General features: G+C 40.2%; 2 protein-coding genes across 2 annotated transcripts in view; both read right to left on the bottom strand.

The window, feature by feature from the left end:
• NCOA1 (nuclear receptor coactivator 1) overlaps positions 1 to 23,824 on the bottom strand; it is a 276,241-nt gene that overhangs the window by 200,941 nt on the left and 51,476 nt on the right. The window lies entirely within an intron of this gene.
• The window catches only part of LOC117979008 (collagen alpha-2(I) chain-like), a 94,241-nt gene that overhangs the window by 17,745 nt on the left and 52,672 nt on the right, over positions 1 to 23,824 (bottom strand). Inside the window, exon 6 of the mRNA XM_034952441.2 lies at positions 2,360 to 2,495. Coding sequence (XP_034808332.2) covers positions 2,470 to 2,495 — 26 coding nt within the window. The 3' untranslated portion in view covers positions 2,360 to 2,469. The remainder of the gene's footprint in view (positions 1 to 2,359; positions 2,496 to 23,824) is intronic.

Raw genomic sequence — 23,824 nt, forward strand, 5'->3', positions numbered from 1 at the left:
CAGCTGGGTGGGTGCCGACGAGCACGGGTGAGAGAGGACAAGGAGAGACTCGATGCTGGCCTGCAGGTGCCCCTCAGCAGGAACAGCCTGGGCACCATGAACAATGGTAGGAGGCAGATAGACTTCTGGGCAGAAAGGGGCAGGTCCCTGGTGAAGCCTCACCTTCAAACCGGAGAAGGCTTGAAGCCTGGGGCCAAGCTGCCAGTCCTGTGGACTGGAATGGAAACTTACAGTGCTTTTTCTGGGCCCACTCATGAACCAATCAGCATGCACTTCAGCCCCTGGGAAGCCCATAAAAACCCTGGATTCAGCCAAATTCGAGGAGAGGATAGGATGACCAGCTGTGGAGAGGAGCTACCCACTCCAGGGTCTCCTCTCTGCTGAAAGCTGAGCACACAATGGAACTACCAGTTGTGGAGAAGAGCTGCCCACTCCAGGGTCTCCTCTCTGCTGAAAGCTGAGGAGAGGATGGGATGACCAGCTGCAGAGAGGAGCTACCCACTCCAACTCCATGGTCTCCTCTCTGCTGAAAGCTGAGCACTCATTGGGACACCCTGGCTGCAGAAAGGAGCTACCTATTGCAAGTCTCCTCTGAGCTGTTCTATCGCTCAATAAAGCTCCTGTTCCCTTTGCTCACCCTCCATTTACCCGTGTACCTTATTCTTCCTGGGTGTGGGACAAGAACTCGGGACATATCAAATGGCAGGATTGAAAAAGTTGTAACACAAACAGGACTGAAACATGCTCCTTGCTTGCCACGTTGTGGGTGAGAAGAGGAGAAAAGAGCTGCAGCCTTCAGGAAGCCCAGACCTAGGAGTTCCTTGAGCCAGGGCAGTGACACCCTCTTTGGAGCTCTGCAGTTCCTGGCATCTCCAAGCTTCTGAGGACCACTGCATTCCCTGGTGCCAGCCAGGGAAGCTGCTTGTGATACACCTAGTCCAGACACAGCTTGCAGGGAGTGAGCGCCCGTGCTGGTGCCTGGAGCTGCCTGCCCCGCCACAGCCAGCGTGCCTGGCTGTGCACAGTGGCCAGACCCCACACTCGCTTGCTCACACACCCCCTGCTGCTCCGCTCACCCTTGGCAGGCATGGGATCCAGGCCAGTAGTGTGAGCTGCACACAGCCTGCCAGGCTGAGTGGGCCCACTGGGCCCAAGCAAAACTCAGGCAAAGGCACCACCAGCCACAGAAGTTTCTGGCTAGTGAAAGGACACCCCAAGGATCCCATGACATTAGGATTCCCAATATCATGAATTCTTATTATTTTTGGAATTTATGCTTTACATAGTCTTCTTCTAAAACAGAACAAAGTTAAGAATCCTAGTAATAAGTGATACATATTTACATTTTTCTCAGGTTTTACTTTCTCTATATTCTAGCAAAATATTACTTTACAAAACTCTGTAACATATTCAGAGAAATCAACAAACTCTGACCTGTCCCCTAAAATACTTAGCATACTTTCTGCCTATTTGGAAAAATATAATTAAAATAAAAAATATTTTGTTTTTAAATAAACACCTAACTCACTCTACCTGTTTGGAATTCATGTGAAAACAGAACTATTTTTGTTTTTGCTTTCTGTTGACATTATATATCTTTTTTGTTTTATTTGTCTTATGTAGTCTTTCAAGTGGGGATCCACCCCATGTTTTGGAAGTGTCACCTGATTCTTTAGTTAAATATCTTGGTTTTCTGGCCCAAGTAATTCATTAGATCCCAAAGGTCCTACAGGGACAGCTTATGGGGAGTAACAGTGACACATACTGGTGAATAGAAAATCCTTAACAATAAATTTAGGAGGAAAGGCAAGAAAGGTTTCAAACCATCTAAAGGATGATCAGTAAGGTCTCTGACATCTTGCAGGTGGACTCAGAGTGCTGCATTCAGTTGCTTTTCTCAGGGGTCATAATGTAAATAAAATAATTATTAAATTGACATTTATTTATTCCAGTTGTTCTAATATAGTTACTGAGACTTAATCTACACTTAATTTATCTCTTATAATTGACATGCTTTCCTAATTTTAATAAATATATCCCTTTAAAATCTTGTCTACAGCCATACCACCCTGAACACACCTGATCTCAAAAGCAAAGCACAGTCGGGCCTGGTTAGTACTTGGTTGTGAGACCACATTGGAATACTGAGTACTGCAGGCTTTTGGAAAAAAAATCTGGATCTTTTCTCGGTTGGTTTCTTTGGGAGTATAGTGGGAAAGGAGGGAAGTGAACTCTTCTCTAAGAGCTAAGCATTCTAACATATAAGTACTTTTAAACTCACCAAACCTATATCTAGAAATCAACACTACAAAATGACTACTAAGGAGTCAAAACTAAAGTAAAATTGTGTCTCAAATACCTCAGAATAAGTAGAAATTCTAAATGTTGGTAACTTCTTTTGGAAGCAAAGTTGCCTACTGCATGATCTTGCTTGATGGTCCTTGATTTTATCATCAGAGTCAGTTCCAGTTACATTTCCATTAGTATGGATAGATCTAAAGCAGGAGAGAGAAGACACAATTGGGCCATTGAAAACATTACAGATTTTGGGTAGTGTGACACACCACTGTTTGTAAGCATACAAAGATTCTTACACAGATGCTTTAGTTATTCAAGAAATGTCAATTCTCATTCTTGTCACTACTAACAAGTTTTTAAAAATTAATTTAAATCTTAAAGGTATAATAGATAAATATATCAAGTTGACAAAAGGTAGTTGCTGGCTTTTTTAAAAGCTCAGATCCCCAAAGGAGGCATGAAATCAATTGGGGCTTGCCTTGGTATTCCAGGGGAGTTGCTGAAGTCACCCCAAAAGCAGTAGCCTGAGTATCCAGTTTCAGGTAAAGTGGAACAGTAAAAGGAAACAGGGTTCCTAGCAGAAGAACTCTGTAATAAAGAAGCACCTGATATCATGGCTATTATTCCGTCCTAGGCCACTGGAAGTGGGATATTACAAATTAGATGTTACTAAATTAATGGTACAGTAGATCATGCTTGTAATCCCAGCACTTTGGGAGGCCAAGGTGGGCAGATTGCTTGAGCTCAGGAGTTCAAGACCAGCCTGGGCAACATGACAAAACTCTGTTTCTACAAAAATTACAAAAATTAGCTGGGCTTGGTGGCATCCACCTATAGTCCCAGCTACTCGGGAGGCTGAGGTAGGAGAATGGCTTGAGCCCAAGAGGTTGAGGCTGCAGTGAGCCAGGATCATGCCACTGTACTCCAACCTGGGTGAAAGAGTGAGATCTTGTCTCAAAAAAAAAAAGAGAGAGATTTACTGGCTTTTGCTATTTAAGGCCAAACTAATTTAGGCTTTACCACCCAGGGTTAAGCTTTTTACTAACATTTTCTTTACAGTCACAAAGACAGGCAGTGGATCAGGCTCCAGAGACGGTCATTATACCACGGGTCAGAAATGTGGGGCTAGTTACTTCTACCTGTGACTCCTACGCCTATCACTCTTGGGCTTTATTCAAAACACAAGCCATTCTGGCCAACTACCCTCTGTCCTATTTACATGCCCCCAGTTATGCTTTCTCATCTACTCCATTTGGTCTCCCACTGCTGCCCTTGCTTCTAACCTTTTCCACAAGGACCTCTGGAAATCCCTCTTATGTAAGTAAAACAAATCATCTCTACATTCTCATCACTGAGAATGATGACCAACTCTGACCACTCACTGGCCAACTCTCATCACTGACCATCACTGACCAACTCTTTCAACCACTGGGCTAAATCTGGCTTTCGAAAATAATGCTTTAGAGCGAAGGATAAGGCAGCAGAGACAAAATTCTCCAGATTGACACTTCCAGACCCTCCCAAGCAATTTCCTTCCTTCCCTGTGATGTCCCATCTGGCTGTATAACCCTCTTCTTCAATTTGTCATTCAATATCTCACTCTATTTTTTCTAACCTGAGTCCAGACTCATTCCCTTGGATGCACTCTACCTGCTCTTTCTCCATTCTAGTCGCTTGTTATCTCCAGTTTCAAAATCTTGGTTATCTCCCCAACTATAAATCCACATAGTATGCTATTTCTTGCTTCAGCTTCACCACCCTCAAACTCCTAATCCAATCGCCTGCTAGAGAAAAATCACACAACCATGTGAATTGATCCTGCTATAAAATTATGGTCTCAAAATTCAGCTAGACTCCGAATGCTGTGCAGCAACCCTTAATGCACCATTAATCAGGTCCTTCTCCCATAATTGACACTGCCTTTTTTCCCAAACTTTTGCCACTCTACCTCTTCCAGCCCTACTAGGGGCGGAATGGAATCGAGGTTTCTTCATGTTTTCCTTACCCATTTGTGTAAATTGTTTATAGTGTGAAAATACAGATTGAGTATCCCTTATCCAAAATGCTTGGGACCAGAAGTGTTTCAGACTGCAGATTCTTTTGGATTTGGGGATATTTGCATTACACTTACTAGTTGAGAATGTGAAATCCAAAAATCTGAAATTCAAAATGCTCCTTTGAGCTCATGTCAGCTTTCAAAAAGTTTTGTAATGTGAAGCATTTCAGATTTCAGATTTTCAAATTTGGGTTGCTCAACCTGTACTATTTCTCTTGCTTACTTTTAACATGTTCTCAGTCTTATCACTGGCCCTTAATACAGAAGTTTTTATTTTCAGGTGGATGGATTTGCCCATCATTGACTTTTTCATATCTTTTATTATTTCTCTGCTTTGAAATTTCTCCCCCTTTAATAATAGTAGATAATGCTCTGATTTTCATTTTTCTATGGACTAATCTTCTCAATACTTCATTTCATATAATGTATAGAGTGAGGTTTGGCTCTAAACTGACCTGCATTTCAAATTACCAACCAGTTTTTCCTAGCAACATTAAGGTATTCTCATCATCCCTTGGTTTACAAAGTTTCTTCTTTTATACTTCATTTGTTTGCCCATAAGGCTGGTCTCTGAGCTATAATCTATTTAAGTAACTATTGTTTCTTTGTAGGTTTTAATTTGTGATAAGAATATTCTTGGTATTTTCATCTATTTTTTTCTGACAATAAACACATCTTATCAGATTCCAAGGGTATTCCTGGTGATTTCATGAGTAAGAAATGGCTGCCTTGCCCACTCCAAGTACTGTGTATTTCTGTTATAGTTTTTACCTATACAAAGTGCTCCTTTCTACTTTGAGTGAACATCCATACTACTACTGCTTCTAAAACCAAAACCTTCCTAATTGTGCTAGAAAGCTACCTTTTTACATATTTCTCTATCTGGAGCCAGATTCATGAAACCTTGTCCTTCACAATTTTCCAAACTTTGTATTCACTCTCTCATTGGTGAAAGCTGGCTTATGTAAAATAAAAGCATCTCACATCCAATTTTTGTTTCATAGACTAACATTTTTTATCGCTCTGAAGAATTTTTCAGATCTTCCTATCTTTCAATATCTACATAGTTATGTCTATTGGTTTTCATTTTTTGAATACATGCTATATTCATGATTTAAAAATCAAAATGATATAAAAGGAAACCTATATCGAAGAAGTCTCATTCCCACATCATCCACATGCAGGTCATTTTGCCCTTGCTTACTGTAGGTTACCACTTTTATTAGTTTCTTGTATATTCTTCCAGCAATGCTTTACACAAAGACATTTACCTACAAATACAGTCTTATTCCTCCTGCCTTCTTACAAAAAATGTTCAGTTTTGCATCTTACTTTTTATTCAGCAGTATGTCCTGGATATCCAAGTTAGGAAATGTTTCTTTATTGCTTTTACAGCTCTACAATATTCCATTGCATAAATATATACTAGTTTGTGTAACGAATCCCCTATTTTCCAAAAATTAGATTTTATGAATTTAAGTCTTATTTCTGACAATAATTTAGTTCAAAAGCAACAACAACTACACAAACCAAACAGCACAGAAACCTCTGTGGTGTGATTTCACAAATTTGTATTCTATTAATAAATATGAGCTTCCTTGTACGTCATTTTATCTTTTATCTCAAGTTTACTCTATGATCCTATCTAAAAACTCAACAACCATTATGCTCATAAACTTGCAAAATCTTAAAGCTGCCCAATCTCACTGAGGGTTTCAATGGGCCTGCAAAAGGTAAAACACATTCTACAAGAGACACAGTCAAGAATGTTCCATTCTACTTATTGGAATCAGGAAAGGCTTCATGGAGGAAATAGCCTGGGTTCAATCCTAAAAGACGAAGTGATCAAGACGCAGATGAGGGAAAAGGGAAAACATTAAAGGAGGATCAGCATAAACAGAATTTTTAAATTGTCAAGCACTCTAAGTAGTTCCATTTCTGCTTAGAATGCAGAAAGCCACCAAAGAATGTCATTTCCACCCTAATGAGAAAAAAAAATCATATCCATAGAATCAAAACTTCTCTTGGTCTAACAAAGAGTGGAGGTCACAAGGCAACCAAGTAAATTTAAGAAAATTCCAAGTACATTTTATTCCTCTCCTTGGAGGGATAACTCCTCCAAGGAAAGACTACACACAAACTGTCTGACCTCTGGCAGGTCACAGAAAAAGAAGTGGCCACTATACAACAGTATAAGAAAAAATCAGCTAAAATTTTAACAAATTCTTAAAGACCAAGTGTAACCTATTATGTCAGTTTAGAATAGCTGGGGACCCCAGACATAAGGAAAGTTCTCTCAGTTGCAAGATTTTCCACGTGCCTTGACCAGGTGCTCACAAGAAAGATTAGTATAATAGTAGGCCAGGAAACCAGAGAGAGCCCTCATCATCAGGGGAAGTGTGCAGGAGGTGTCTAGGACAAGGCTGAAGCCTGATTCCCCAACTGTTCTCCAACACAGAAAAAAAGCCTCAAGCCACTAGGAGAAGAACAGAAAATCCTCTAACCAAAGGTCCTGGCAAAAATCCATTGCTTCAGGGCAGAATGGAAGCAAAATGCCTCTGCCTCTGGGGAACAGATAGACAAACACTCTCAGTTATGTTACAGGGAAAAGATACAATGTTGCTAGGAGAGGGGTAGAGGCAAAAGAACCTCTGCCACGGTGGTGGAGTACAGAGCAGGAAAAAGAGTTAGGCAACGAATCCTGCACCAATACCAAAGAAACTTCTACCACCACTAGGGGAAAAGAAGGATATTCCTGTCCATGACCTACCACAAAACATGGAAGAAAGGGCAGGCCACAAGAAAGAGAAAGCAGGAATGCTGAGGCTGAGAGAGCCCAGTTGATGCCCAGGACAAATGGCCTGAATACAATTGAGTCTGAACCAGAACAAAAGAGAAGCCTGCTCTGCACCACAAGCATGGCACTGAATAACAAACAACAGGCTATCACTGGGAAAGGGGCAACAACATAAGGAGAAATATTGGTACTTCTATGCACAGATGTGCAAAGACTGTTGGAAGATGAGGATGGTACAGGAACACAGAGAAAAATCTTGTAGAGCGACATGCCATTCTCTAAACACAAGGGACCAGCAGCCAACTGCTCGAGAAATATGAAGCTTGTGGTGCACTGAGAGGGTAATGACGGTGACAAAACCCAAAATCAGCTCAACTCTTGATTACACTGATTCAGCCTCCAACACAAACAACCTGACAGAGGCAGCAGCAAAAGAGGATCACCTTAGTCTCGTCCTTTTAGCAGAGAGATGGAAACTTTAAAAAGTAAAATATGAAAGCTAAAAACAAAAAGAAAAAGATATCAGAGGTGAAAAATTATTTTTCTAACTGCACCACCCCAGTCTGATTCAACTTTTATGTAACAAAGTTGCGAGTTGTTTTTCAGTTGCCATGGACCCCCAGGTTGAATGTCACATAACCTGAGCATGCCCAGATAAACCAAGCATGCAACCACAAGTGGAACCTAAGTGCTCAGACTAAGGAACAGGGACTGAATTAAGAAGCAGACAGCATACAGCAGGATTCAGGATCCAATGAGATCAAGCCCTGGCATTACCCCAAGACAGGATCCAATCAGATCACACCTCTAGGTATCACCTCATCGCAAGATCCAATTAGATCATGCTTCATTACTCTCTGACTATAAAACATGCCCCAGCTCAGGAGACAGATTTGAGCCACTCTCCTGTCTCCTAATTTGGTGGCCTTGCAATAAACTTTTCCCTCTACAAAAACCCGATGCTTCGGTGTTTCGCTTTTGATATTGTTTGACTGTGTCCCCACCCAAATCTCAACTTGAATTCTATCTCCCAGAATTCCCCCATGTTGTGGGAGGGACCCAGGGGGAAGTAATTGAATTATGGGGGCCAGTCTTTCCTGTGCTACTCTCGTGATAGTGAATAAGTCTCATGAGATCTGATGGGTTTTATCAGGGGTTTCCACTTTTGCTTCTTCCTTATTTTCTCTTGCCACCACCATTTCAGAAGTGCCTTTCACCTCCCGCCATGATTCTGGGGCCTCCCCAGCCATGTGGAACTGTAAGTCCAATTAAATCTCTTTTTCTTCCCAGTCTCGGGTATGTCTTTATCAGCAGCATGAAAATGAACTAATACAGTTTTCCGTTGCACACAGGCAAACAAACTTAGTTAAGTTCAGCAGCACTTTGACTGGCTCAACAGTAGCCTGGACAGGGATGAAGAAAGAACTAGTGAACTTGCATACAGGTCAATAAAAATAATCCAGAATGAAACCAAAGTTAAAAAGAGTGGGGGAAAAATACAGTTTGGAGTATTCAAGAGCTGTGGAATTATATCAGAATGTCTATTACTCCCAGGAGAAGAAAAAAAAATAATGGAGACAAAAAATATGGAAGAGATCATGGCCAAGAATTTTCCCAAAATGAACCCAAGGGTTCATTTTGGGAAAATGAACCAGAGATCCAAAAAATCCCAAGGAACCCTTCATAATAAACACCAAAAGCACACACACCAAACATACATGGATATATCATAGTCAAACTGCTGAAAATGAAGATAAAAATCGCAAAGTTAGAGAGAGAAAAAAATATCACAAAGAACAAAGATTAAAATTACAGAAGACTTCTTATCAGGAAAGTATGCAAGCCAAAAGAGAATGGAGTATATACCTTTCAAGGATTGAAAGAAAAAAAAAGCTGAACATAGAATTCAGTTCTATGTATAGAATTCAATAACCAGCAAAAATACTTTTCAAAAATAAAGGGCTTTTTTTGAACTAATAATACCTGAGATAATTCACTCCCTGCAGACACAAAATATATTAAAGGCAGTTCTTCAGGCAGAAGTATAGTACCAGGTAAAAATCTGGATCTACCAAAAAAGGGGGAAGGGAGGGGAGAAGGAGGAAGAAGAAGAAGAGGAAGAAGAGGAGGAGGAGCAAGAGGAGGAGGGGGAGGGGGTAGCAAAGACGAAGAGCATTGGAAGATAAATATAAAAGACTACTTTTTCTTACTTTGTTCACCGTAGGTTATTCACCAACTAAAGCAAAAGTTAATAAGACTGCATTGTAGGGTTAGTAACATATAGAAGTAAAATGTGTAACAACATGGCATAAAAAGGGGAGATACAAAATTGAAGTACAGTGCTGTAAAGTTATTATATGACATATAAAGTGGCATAATATTATTTAAAGGAAGAATGTGATAAGTTAAAGATATATCTTTTAAACTCTAGAGTAGCAGTTCTCAACCAAGGGCAATTCCCGCCCCCAACCCACCATTGCTACCCCCATGAAAACATTTAGCAAAGTCTGAAGGCATTTTTGGTTGTCACAATTGGGAATGGGGAGTGGTTGCTACTCTCATCTAGTAGGTAGACACCAAGGATGCTGCTAAAAATCCTACAATGCATACAGGATAGCCACCGCCCCCCCCCAACCCAACAACAACAATGAATTATCTGGCCCAAAATATCAATAGTATCAAGGTTTAGGAACAATGGCCTAGAGCAAGCACTAGGTAAATAAGTAGCTAAGAGTAGAGATAAAGTGGAATCATGGAAAATGATTAATTCAATACAAGGCAAGAAAAGAAGAAAAAATTTCTGGTTCTAGGTCTTTGAGGAATCGCCACACTGTCTTCCACAATGGTTGAACTAATGCACATTCTGACCAACAGCATAAAAGTGTTCCTATTAATCCACAGTCTCACCACCATCTGTTGTTTCTTGACTTTTTAATAATAGCCATCCTGACTGGCATGAGATGGTATCTCATTGTGATTTTGATTTGCATTTCTCTAATGACCAGTGATGTTGAGCTTTTTTCCATACGTTTGTTGGCCACATAAATGTCTTCTTTTGAGAAGTGTCTGTTCATGTCCTTTGCCCACTTTTTAATGGGGTTGCCTTTTTCTTATAAATTTGACCCAGCAATGCCATTACTGGGGATATACCCAAAGGAATATAAATCATTCTACCATAAACATGCAAGCATATGTTCACTGTAGCACTATTCACAATAGCAAAGATGTGGAATCATCCCAAATGCCCATCAATGATAGACTAAAGAAAATGTGGTACATATACACCATGGAATACTATGCAGCCATGAAACAGAATGAGATCATGTCTTTTGCAGGTACATGGATGGCGCTGGAAGCCATTATCCTCAGCAACTAACGCAAGAACAGAAAACCAAACACCGCATGTTCTCACTTGTAATTGGGATCTGAACATATGAGAACACATGGACATAGGGAGGGGAATACACACTGGAGCCTGTCAGGGGGGCGGGGGAAGAGAGAGTATCAGAATAAATAGCTAATGCATGTTGGGCTTAACACCTAGGTGATGGGTTGATAGGTGCAGCAAACCACCATGGAACATGTTTACCTGTGTAACAAACCTGCAGATCTGGCACATGTATCCTGGAACTGAAAATAAAATAAAGAGGAAAAAATAAACAAAAAAGGCCCAAAATACAGAAGACTAGCAAGATGGTACGTTTAAATCCAAACATCAATAATTAAGTAGAAATAATCTAAGCATACTAATTAAAAGAATAAATTATGAGATCAAATGTTTAAAACAAGATCCAACTACATCCTATCTACAAGATACCCACTTTAAATATGAAGAGAAAAGTTAAGTAAAAAGGATAGAATAGAAAGACAGAACTGATACAATATCTGACAAAACAAACCTCAGAACAAGAAATATTTCCAGTAATAAAATGGAACACTATATAATTACAAAGAATCAATTCATTAAGAAGACATAGCAATCCTAAATGTGTTACTATCTAACAATACAACTTCAAATTAAATGAAACAAAAACTGATAGGACTGTAAAGAGAAATAGGCAAATCCACAATTACAGTTATCGATATGAATACTCCTGTTATTAATCAATAGAACAAGAAGACGGAAAATAACTAAGATACAGAAGACCTGAAAACATTACCAACTAACTTGATCAAATTGGACATTTACAGAACACTCTACACAAGCAAAAACTATGTTCTTTTCAGGAGCACATGGAATATTCACCAACATGGACCGTATTCTGGCCCGTAAAACAAACTTTAAGATATTTAAAATACTTAAAATCAAATAATGTATTTTTTCTGGCCAAAATGGAATTAAATTAAAATTAATAACTCAAAGATAGATTAAGAATACCAAAGAGTTGGAAATTAAACAACATGTTTCTAAAATACTCCATGGGTTAAACAAAAAAGTAAGGAAAATTAGAAAATACTTTTAATTGAGTGAAAATTAAAAGAGAAAATATCAACGTTTGTGGGGAGGGCCTTTTCCTCTCGGAAGTCCCCTCTCTCTCACTAGAGAGAGAGCTGTTTTCCTTTCTTTTTCTTTCTCTTTCTCTTGCCTATTAAACCTCCGCTCCTAAACTCCTCGTGTGTGTCTGTGTCCTAAATTTTCCTGGTGTGAGATGACGAACTCCAGGTATTTACCCCAGACAACGTGGCCGCTTCATATTGGGAACCTCGTCTGGGATACCAAGGTACAACATTCATCAAAACGGTAAGTAGAGAAGCGGACTCCAATCCTGTCCTTTCATTTTGGGGCTCTCAGCCTCCATTTTAGAGCCAAATCAAATCAGTAACAGGCATCCGTCAGCCAATTAAAAACACAGCGTGGTTGCCATTCTTAAAGACTCGGATGTGTGACTTACTAGGGAGAACATCGAGAATCCCCCAGCACCAACATGTTGCTGGCTATGTTGGCCATGTTTGAACCAGCTTCCTTTCACGGAGGATTCAGCTGTCGTGTGAGGCTGGAAGAGGTTCTGGAGCAACTGAGGATTTCTGGCTGGGGCTACCCCCTGGTATTATTCAAAGGTTTCTGGACTGACCTCAGCATCCAACTGCCCAAAGGGGTGTTAGCAAAAGGATCTCCAACTTTTCTATCGTAATTTCCTCCTTTCCTATCCACGATTGCCGTATCTCCTGTCCTCTTTTCCTCTCCGAAGTCCCCTCTCCCTCATTAGAGAGAGAGCTGTTTTCCTTTCTCTTTCTCTTGCCTATTAAACCTCTGCTCCTGAAAAAACAAAAAACAACAACAAAAAACAAAAACAAACAAACAAAAAATCAGGGATACTACTAAAGTAGTTTTTAGAAACTTACAGCATGAAATGCTTACATTACAAAACAAGTAAGGTCTTGAATCAATAATTTAAGCCTCCACCTTAAAGGAAGTAGAAAAAGGAGTAAATTAAATACAAAGCAATTTGAAGAAAAAAATTGAAAACAAAACATAGAGGTATCTATGAAACACAAATCTAATTCTTTGAAAAGTTCAATGAAACTAAATAAATTTCTAACCAGAGTGATCAAAAAAAAGAGAGAAGCCACAAATTACCTACATTGGTAATGAAAAGGAGACATCACTGGAGATTTTATAGCTATTAAAGGGATAATTAGGAAATATTCTGAACAATTTTATGGCAATAAACTCCACAACTTAGATAAAATGTACCAATTCCTTAACTCATAATTTAAAACCTTCTCAAGAAAACAGTTCCATGACAAAGGCTCCCTTGGTGAATTCTACTAAACATTTAATGAAGAAATCATATCAATATTACAAAAACTCTTCCAGAAACAAGAAGAAAACATTTCTCAATTCATTTTATGAGAATATAGTATTGACCCTAATACAAAAATCAGACCAAAACAAACTACAAGAAAACTACAGACCATCATACTTTGATGAACATAGATGGAAAATATCTTAACCAAATGAATCTAGCCAATATACTGAAAGAAATATATATCATAGCCAAATGCCATTTATCCCAAGAATGCAATGTTGGTTCAACATATGAAAGAAAATCCATCAATGTAATACACCACATCAACAGACTGAAAAATAAATGATCATCTTAATTAATGGGAAAAAAAACAGCATTTGGGCTGGGCACAGTGGCTCACACCTGTAATCCCTGCACTTTGGGAGGCTGAGTGGGCAGATCACTTGAGGTCAGGAATTTGGGACCAGCCTGGCCAACAAGGTGAAACCCCGTCTCTACTAAAAATACAAAAATTAGCTGGGTGTAGTGGCGCACACCTGTAATCCCAGCTACTCGGGAGGCTGAGGCAGGAGAATCACTTGAACTTGGGAGGTGGAGGCTGCAGTAAGCCAAGATCGCCCACTGCACTCCAGCCTGGGCGACAGAGTGAGACCCTGCCTCAAAAAAAAAAAAAAAAAAAAAGAAGGCATTTGAAAAACGTCCACATCATTCATGATTCAAAACTCTCAGAAAACTAGAAACAGAAGAGAACATCCTCAACCTACGTATCTATAACAAATCTATAGCTAACATTATACATAATCACAAAAGATTAAACGTTGTCTCCTAAGATGACGAACGAGACATGAACGTCTGCTCTCACCACTCCTATTCAACAATGTACTATATTGTACTACACTGTCACTACAGTGATGCAAGAAGGAATAAAAGCCAGAAGATGGATTTTAAAAGGGGAAACAAAACTGTTTTTTTCCACAAATGACAAGATTGTCTATACAGAAAATCCCAAAGGATTAATCTACTGAATTTATCTAATAAATTTCTACTATTAAAACTACTAAATGAATTGAGCAAAATTGCAGAAGACAAGGTCAACACACAAAATTACATTGTACTTCTAGTGGTAGTAACGAATAATTAGAAATAAATTCACAAAATAGTAGCAATTGTATAAACATTAAAAAGAGATAGAATATAACAAAATATACGCAATATTTTTGTGCTCAAAAATATAAAGCACAGGCCAGGAGCGGTGGCTCACGCCTTTAATCCCAGCACTTTGGGAGGCCAAGGCAGGCAGATGACGAGGTCAGGAGATCAAGACCATCCTGGCTAACATAGTGAAACCCCGTCTCTACTAAAAATACAAAAAATTAGCTGGGTGTGGTGGCACATGCCTGTAGTCCCAGCTACTCGGGAGCTGAGGCAGGAGAATTGCTTGAACCTAGGAGGCAGACGTTGCAGTGAGCTGAGATCATGCCATTGCACTCCAGCCTGGACAACAGAGCGAGACTCCATCTCAAAAAAAAAATATATATATATATATAATATATATAAAAAATATATATGAAGCACAGTGAGAAATCAAAGACCTCAATAATTGGTGATACATTATTTTCAAATATCAGATCAATCAATATTGTTAAGATGTCAATTTTCCCCCAAATTAATGTAAATCCAATTAAAATCCCAGCAGGCTTTTTAAAAAAACTGACAAGCTGATTCTAAAATTTTATGAAAATGCAAAGAAACCAGAATAGTCAAAACACTTTTCAAAAAGAAGAACAAAGTTGGAAGACTTAGATTCACTGATTTCAAGACTTTCTATAAAGCTACAGCAATTAAGACACTGTGATTCTGCCATAAGGATAAACACAAAGATAATGGAATAGAAGGGATAGTCCAGAAATAAATCTACATATTATGGTCAACTGATTTCAAACAAAAGTACCAGGGTAACTCAATAGAAAGAGAACTGTCTTGCAACAAATGGTGCAGGAACAATTGGCAGTCCATATGCCAAAACAAAAACAAAAACAAAAACAAAACCCTCAACCCACACCTCATGTCTTACACAAAAATTAATAGACCTAAATAGAAAAAATTCAAAACTATACAACCTAGGAAAACATAGAAGAAAATCTTTGGGATTGCAGGTTAGCCCAGGGGTTGGTAAACTTATCCTGCAGAGAGCCAAACAGTCTCTGCTGAAACTACCCAACTCTGCCATTGTAGCATGAAAGCAGCCATAGACAATACATAAGCAAATGTTCACAGCTATATTCAAATAACATTTTATTTACAAAAACAAGTAGTGGGCTGAATTAGGTCGTTAGTTTGCCAACCTCTCACTGACAGAAAGTTTTTATATATGATGCTTAAAAACACAAACGATAAAAGAAAAAAAAATAACACTTTATTAAAATTTTAAACTTTTGCTGTTCAAAAGATAGTGTTATAAAAATGTAAAGACGAACCACAAATTTGGAGAAAATATTTGCAAAACAAACATCTGATGAAGGACTTGTTTTCAGGACATAAAGAACTCTTCAACACAATAATTTAAAAAAATTCAATAAAAATAATGGGCAGAATATTTGGACAATGCAAAAATGATACTTAACAAGCAGTCTAGAGACATGGTACATATGTTTAACCTTTCCTACTGGTCTTTATGCTGTCTGAAACAGAACCAATCTTGCCTGGATAGAGCATCCAGTGTTCTGCCTTACAAAAAAAGACAACCACAAATGAAAACTATCAGAGCTTTTTTTTTGAGACAAAGTCTTCCTCTGTCACCCAGGATGGAGTGCAGTGGCACAATCTCAGCTCACTGCAACCTCCGCCTCCCAGGTTCAAGCGATTCTCCTTCCTCGGCCTCCCAAGTAGCTGGGATTACATGCCTAGCTAATTTTTGTATTTTTAGTAAAGATGGGGTTTCATCTTGGTGGCCAGGCTGGTCTCAAACTCCTGACCTCAAGTGATCCACCCGCCTTGGCCTCCCAAAGTGCTGGGATTTCAGGCATGAACCACTGCACCCAGCCTATCAGAGCATTTTTAAAGTTAGGTAATACAAATACTTGGTACAAAAAGGAAACTGTACAAAACAAGTGATGGTGAACAGGAATTTCCCTCCAATCATCCAGCTCCCTTCCCTTGTTTACTAGGCATTCATAGATATTCTATGCATATAAAAGCAAACAAAAACAACAGTGGCATATCTGATATGGTTTGGCTGTGTCCCCACCCAAATCTCATCTTGAATTCCCATGTGCTGTTAAAAGGACCTGAAGGGAGGTAACTGAATCATAGGGGCAGGTCTTTTCCCATACTGTTCTCATGGTAGTGAATAAATCTCTCGAGATCTGATGGTTTCATAAGGGGGAGTTTCCCAGCACTAGCTCTCTCTCAACCTGCTGCCATCCATGTAAGATGTGACTCACTCCTCCTCCCCTTCTGCCATAATTGCGAGGCCTCCCCAGCCACGTGGAAATGTAAGTCCATTAAACCTCTTTCTTTTGTAAATTGCCCTGTCTTGGGTATGTCTTTATCAGCAGCGTGAAAATAGACTAATATGGTAAGTTGGTTCTGGGAGTGGGGGATGCTGCTGAAAAGATACCTAAAAATATGGAAGCAGCCTTGGAACTGGGTAACAGGCAGAGGCTGGAATGGTTTGAAGTGCTCAGAAGAAGAGAGGAAAATGTGGGAAAGTTTCAAACTTTGTAGAGACTTGTTGCATGGCTTTGACCAAAATGCTGATAATGATATGGACAATGAAATCCAGGCTGAGGTGGTCTCAAATGGAGAGGAGGAAGTTGTTTGCTATAACTTGTTTTAGCAAAAAGATTGGTGGCATGTTGCCCCTGCCCTGGAGGTTTGTGGAAATTTGAACTTCAGAGAGATGATTTAGGGTATCTGGCGGATGAAATTTCTAAGCAACAAAACATTCAAGAGGTGACTTGGGTGCTGTTAAAGGCATTCAATTTTAAAAAGGAAATAGAGGCTGGGTGCGGTGGCTCATGCCTGTAATCCCAGCACTCTGGGAGGCCGAGGCGGGTGGATCACAAGGTCAGGAGATCGAGACCATCCTGGTTAACACGGTGAAACCCTGTCTCTACTAAAAATACAAAAACAAAATTAGCTGGGCGCAGTGGTGGGCACCTGTAGTCCCAGCTACTCAGCAGGCTGAGGCAGGAGAATGGCGTAAAGGCGGGAGGTGGAGCTTGCAGTGAGCCGAGATTGCGCCACTGCACTCCAGCCTGGGTGACAGAGTGAGACTCTGTCTTAAAAGAAAAGGGAAATAGAGCATAAAAATATGGAAAAATTGCAGCCTGACAATGTGATAGAGAAGAAAATCCTATTTTCTGAGAATTCAAACTGGCTGCAGAAATCTGCACAAGTAACGAAGAGCCGAATGTTAATCACCAAGACATGGGGAAAATGTCTCCAGAGCATGTCAGAGACCTTTGTGGCAGCCCCTCCCATCACAAGCCCAGAGGTTTAGGAGGAAAAAATGGTTTTGTGGGCCAGGCCCAGGGTCCCTCTGCTATATGCAGTCTAGGGACTTAGTGCCCTGTGTGCCAGCCACTCCAGCCATGACTAAAAGGGGCCAAGGTACAACTCAGGCTGTTGTTTCAGAGGGTGCAAGCCCCAAGCCTTAGCAGCTTACACATGGTGTTGAGCCTGTGAGTGCACAGAAGTCAAGAACTGGGGTTTGGGAACCTCTGCCTAGATTTCAGAAGATGTATGGAAACACCTGGATGCCCAGAGAGAAGTTTGTTGCAGGGGCGGGGCTCTCATAGAGAACCTCTGTTAGGGCAGTGCAGAAGGGAAATGTGGGGGTCAGAGCCCCCACACACAGTCCCTACTGGGGCACCATCTAGTGATGCTGTGAGAAGAGGGCCACCATCCTCCAGACCGCAGAATGGTAGATCCACCAACAGCTTGCACCGTGCACCTGGAAAAGTCGCAGGCACTCAACGCCAGCCCATGAAAGCAGCCATGAGGAAGGCTGTACCCTGCAAAGCCACAGGGGCAGAGCTGCCCAAAACCTTGGGAACCCACCCCTCGCAACAGCTTGTCCTGGATGTGAGACATGGTCAAAGGAGATCATTTTGAAGCTTTAAGATTTGACTGCCCTGCTGGATTTTGGACTTGGTTGGGACCTGTAGCCCCTTTGTTTTGGCCAATTTCTCCCATTTGGAATGGCTGTATTTACCCAATGCCTGTACCCCCAAGTATCTAACTTGCTTTTGATTTTACAGGCTCATAGGCGGAAGGGACTTGCCTTGTCTTGGATGAGACTTTGGACTGTGGACTTTTGAGTTAATGCTGAAATGAGCTAAGACTTGGGGGACTGTTGGGAAGGCATAATTGGTTTTGAAATGTGAGGATGCAAGATTTGGGAGGGGCCAGGGATGGAATGATATGGTTTGACTGTGTCCCCACCCAAATGTCATCTTGAATTCCCACGTTGTGGGAAAGACCTGGTGGGAGGTAATTGAATCACAGGAGCAGGTCTTTTCCCATGCTGTTCTCGTGGTAGTGAATAAATCTCACAACATCTGATGGTTTTGTAAGGGGGAGTTTTCCTGCACATGCCCTCTTTCTTTGCCTTCTGCCATCCATGTAAGACGTGACTTGCTCCTCCTCCCCTTCCACCATGATTGTGAGGCTTCCCCAGTCATGTCGAACTGTAGGTCCATTAAACCTCTCTCTTTTGTAAATTGCCCAGACTCAGGTGTGTCTTTATCAGCAGTAAGAAAACAGAGTAATACAATACTATACAGTTTCATATCTTTTTTTAACATAGTGTATCTTAGCACTCATTTCATAGCATTCCTTATAGAATTCCCTCATCCTTTTTTTTTTTTTTTGAGACAGAGTCTCACTCTGTTGCCCAGGCTGGAGTGCAGTGGTGCGATCTCGGCTCACTGCAAGCTCTGTCTCCCAGGTTCACACCATTCTCCTGCCTCAGCCTCCCGAGTAGCTGAGACTACAGGTGCCCGCCACCAGGCTTGGCTAATTTTTTTTGTATTTTTAGTAGAGACAGGGTTTCACCACGTTAGTCAGCATGGTCTTGATCTCCTGAGCTCGTGATCCGCCCACCTCGGCCTCCTAAAGTGTTGGGATTACAGGCATGAGCCATTGCACCTGGCTCCCTCATCCTTTTTTTTAACAATCTCATGATATATGAATACATTACAATTTAATCAGCCCCTCACTGATTATGCATTTGCAATATTTTGCCATACAATGCTGTATCTCTGTACTCACGAAGCAGAATTACTGAGTCAAAGAGTATCTGCATTTTAAATTATGATAGTCTTTGCTAAACTGTGATCTACATAGTTTATCAGGGTTTAAAAAAATATGGACACATGTCAGTAAGCCCTCCAGTTCAGGGAAAACTAAGATGAAAGAGTAAATTCTCATAATATAGCTGCAATTACTAAGCAAAGATGTTTTGGAAGATTTGCAACTAAATAATCCAAGATACTTATTAAATTTATAGTGAATGACAAGACGAATATATAGTGAATGACACAAAAAAGAGGTTTATCCAGGCTTCCCATTATCCCAAAATCTCTTCTATTAAATTAAGGTTAATAATTTTAATTTGAGATTTATAACCTAATTTCTAAGAGGACTTAAATTATTACAAGTTAAAATACAAGATAAAGAGGATTAATCATAAAATCATGTAAATAAATTAAAAGATTAGATACTGTAATAGATGGTATAGCAACATACTAATCTTCCAAACATGGCCACCATTGATTATTTCCTTTCCAATGTGCACATGTCATTCCACCTATCAAGAGATGAGGCTTTATTTCCCAGTCTCTTGAATCCTGGCTGGCCTTGTGACTTGCTCTGACCAGCAGGAAGAATGTGGTCAAAGTGACGTTCTGAAACTGCAGGAACCCAGAAGACTGGTAGCTTCCCCTTACTCCCTCTTCTTGGAAGTCAGAAGCCATGTGAGAAATCCAGCTACTCTGACACCACAATGCTGAGGAGATACCATGTGGAGGCATACAAAAGTGTCAGACATGTGAAGAAAGCCTGAGACTGTCCAGCCCACACCAGTTACCAGCTGAGTAAGTGATCCCAACCGATGCCACACAGAGCAGAAGAATCCCCTATCTGAGCCCTGCTCAAACTCCTGATCCCCAGAATTGTAAAAATTATAAATCACTGCTGTAGACAATTGAAAAAGATACTATCAAGCTCGTGATATCAGCAAATTACAAACACCAAGTGTCAAATTTGGGTCCATGTTTTCCAGGTTATAAGTTTTCATTTTTCAGTAAGAAGAAAAAGAAAACATGTAATTTTTCTATCTTAATTAGATGCACTTGTACAAAGAACAATGAACCTAGGACTATAGTTTCAAATATAATTTTAGAAAATTTTAGAAAATGCACATCATTCAAATGATGTTTCTTACAGATTTATTCTATACAGACAAATAACATTAAATCAGAACTCAGCACAGGCATTTTCATGTCAGAGGAGACTAAGATGATGTGGTCTTGATACTTTTGTTCTCTGAAGACTTAATACAAGAAACTACATGAATGCATAATTAAGATATTCATTAGTCTGTCTTGTATCTGATGTGGATTTTTTGCATTAAGTGAGCTTTTTTTTTTTTAAGAGATGGGATCTTGCTCCGTAGCCCAGGATAGAGTACAGCAGTACAATCATAGCTTCAGTGAACTTTTGATAGACACTAAATAGCTGTCAGTTTGTGATTAAATCCAATAAAAACAGGCTGGGTGTGGTGGCTCATGCCTGTAATCACAGCACTTTGGGAGGCCAAAGCAGGTGGATCACCTGAGGTCAGGAGTTCAAGACCAGCCTGGCCAACATGGTGAAACCCCATCTCTACTAAAATACAAAAATTAGATGAGTGTAGTGGCGTGCACTTGTAATCCCACCTACTCAGAAGGCTGAGGCAGGAAGATTGCTTGAACCTGGGAGGCAGAGGTTGCAGTGAGCCGAGATCGTGCCACTGCACTCCAACCTGGGCAAGAGAGCGAGACTCCAACTCAAAAAAATAAATAAATAAATCTAATAAAAACACAGAATAAATATTCTATAAGGCTGGTTAAATTTAGAGCCACATACGTAAAGAGTACAACTATCTACCTCTCCCCACAAACTGTTCCCTCTGAGATCACCAACATTCTTTAATGCTATATCCTATGTAAATACCTTGGTCCTTGACTTATCTGATCTCAAACAGAATCTATACAAATAACCATTCCTCTCAGTCACCAAGTGCAGCCCATACTCAAGGGGGTGGTAGGAGGTGGGGGGTTAAGTTCCACTTCCTTGAGGAGGGGAGTGTCTGCACAAATTATTTGGAATTCTGTACAAGATAAATAAGTGGGGACAGTTATTTATTTAACCATTTATTTTAATCAGTGTGGACTTAGGGATATTTATTTTATGCTTTGGGTCATAATCCAATAATACAATATTATTTATTTTATTGCTCAAATTGTTCCAGCTTCAGTCACCGGGTGCTCTTTCAGTTGGCTCCTGTATCCCTTTACCAACCCCCTGTCCTTTTGCATTTTGCATATTTTCTTATTTTCTGGCACTCTACAATGTTCCAGGCTCATCTTGCAAATTCCCTGCCCCGGCCCTAGAATCAGCCATTTTCCAGGGAGCCTTAGTTCTTTCTCTATTGGAGAGTGGTATTAGAAACCAAGATCTGATGCTGGGTGTGCTCATGCTACTGGGTTGTCACTGCTCCTAGGCCCTCTCAGCAGACAGAGCTAGTAAATAAATGTATGTATACTAGGCTATGTATACATACATATCTATATTTATTTCTGAATCTGTATCAATATTAAGGTAAATGTGTGTTCAATGCTTATGTTTCAAACTCTAATTCAGTACCACATGGTTCATTCTAGCCTTCTTCCTGCCTGTGGTTACCTCACTCTCCAAAAATGAGAAAACTAGTTCCCATGATTCACCATTCATTTACTTATTTTTTTAATCCCAATATACATGTGCAATGTTTTTTGAATTGTTAGCTCACACTCTACTGAATTTCTGTCCTATCTTTTTCTTTTGAGAGTCTTATTAACAGAATCCTCTTTTATTTTTTCTTGAGACAGGGTCTCATTCTGTCACCCAGGGAGGAGTGCAGCGGCACAATCATGGCTCACTGTGGCCTCAACTTCCTGAGCTCAGGTGCTCCTCCCACCCCAGCTGCCCAAGTAGCTGGGACTATGGTGCATACTGCCATGTCCAGCAAATTTTTTGTATTTTTTGCAGAAATGAGGTTTTGCTATGTTGCCCAGGCTGGTCTCAAACTCCTGAACTCAAGCAATCCACCACCTTGGCCTTCCAAAGTGCTGGGGTTACAGGCATGAGCCACTGCACCCAGCCAGAATCCTCATTTTAGAAGCACGTGTTCCTAAGATCCTTGACCTGGATCACCTCTTCTGTCTCCGCACATTTTACTTGAGTTATCTTTCATATCCACAACTTTACTTTCCAAATGCTGATACTTTCCAAATCAGTATCTCCAACCCAAATCTCTCTCCTAAACTTCAAACCCACTTATCCAACTACCAGTTGGATCTCAAGTTAGGTGTCTCATAGGCACCTCAAACTGAACTCAACCATCCTTCCCTAATCTTCTCCTCCAGGGTTTATCTACTGAATGACACCATCATCATCATCTACCTATCTGCATAAGCCAGAAATTTAAGACTAGGTTGGTCCTCTTCTCTCTACTCTGCCTAGCATCTAACCACCAAAGCCTAAATCTTTCTCAAACGCATCTCCATCCTTATGATCCTCCTACTGTAGCCAATCTAACATTACCTCCCACCTAGAAAAATTTCTTGTTAGAACAAATGAATACACAAGACAACTTCTTAATTGATCTCCCTACCTTTAATTTTACCTGGCTCTAATCCATTCACACTACAATCTGAGTAATTTTTCTAAAAAACAAACCAGATCATATCACTTTTCATTATTAAAATATTTCAATAGATTCCCATTCCTCTCAGGATAAAGCCCATCTGCCCTAACATTGCTTTCAGGGCTGTGTGATATAATACCTAGTGACCTCTTTCCTGTCATCCTTCTCTCACTTTATGCCCTCTGCAATCAACTAATCTGAAATCTTCTCAATTTCTCTCTCCTGTCTTCTTGTCTCAATTCAGATGTTCCTTCTTTAGAAAGCCATCTCTGCCTCCCCTGTTCATCTAGGTTAAGTGCTCCTGTTCTATGCTCACATTCAATTATGTGGTCCATCCACTGTAGCAACCATCACACTACATTGTAGTATCTGTTTATTTTGTATCCCTTGCTAGACTAGAAACTCAATCTGAGCAAAAAAATCACATTATCTCTGCTACGATTTGATTTGTCCCCTCCAAAACTCATCTTAAAACTTGATCCCCTAGGTGGCAGTGTTGGGAGGCAGGGCCTGGTGGAAGGTGTTTGGGTCATGGGGGCAGATCCCTCAAAAATAGATTTAATTCTCTCCTGTGGGAGTGAGTTTTCTCAGGACTGGATTAGTTACTGCAAGAGTAGATTGTTATAAAAGCAGGTTGTTATAAAAGGAAGTTTGGCTTCCTAGAATTCTCTTGCTTCCACTCTCACGATGTGATCTTTTTGTACATGCCCACTCCCTTTTCTGCTTTTCCACTGTGTTTTGACCCAGCACCTGGTCCTCACCATAAGTCCCTAGATGGAGCACTAAGCTCCTGAACTTCCCAGCCTGCAGAATCATGAGCCCAGTAAACTTTTATGAATTACCAGTCTCAGGTATATTCTGCTATAGCAATACAAAACAGAATAAGACAACCCTGTTTGTCATTGTATCCTCAGAGACTAGCTCTCTGCCCAGCACAACAAATGCTTAAATACTTTTGAGTTTCCATT

This window comes from Pan paniscus, chromosome 12, assembly GCF_029289425.2.
Source record: "Pan paniscus chromosome 12, NHGRI_mPanPan1-v2.0_pri, whole genome shotgun sequence".
NCBI lineage: Eukaryota > Metazoa > Chordata > Mammalia > Primates > Hominidae > Pan > Pan paniscus.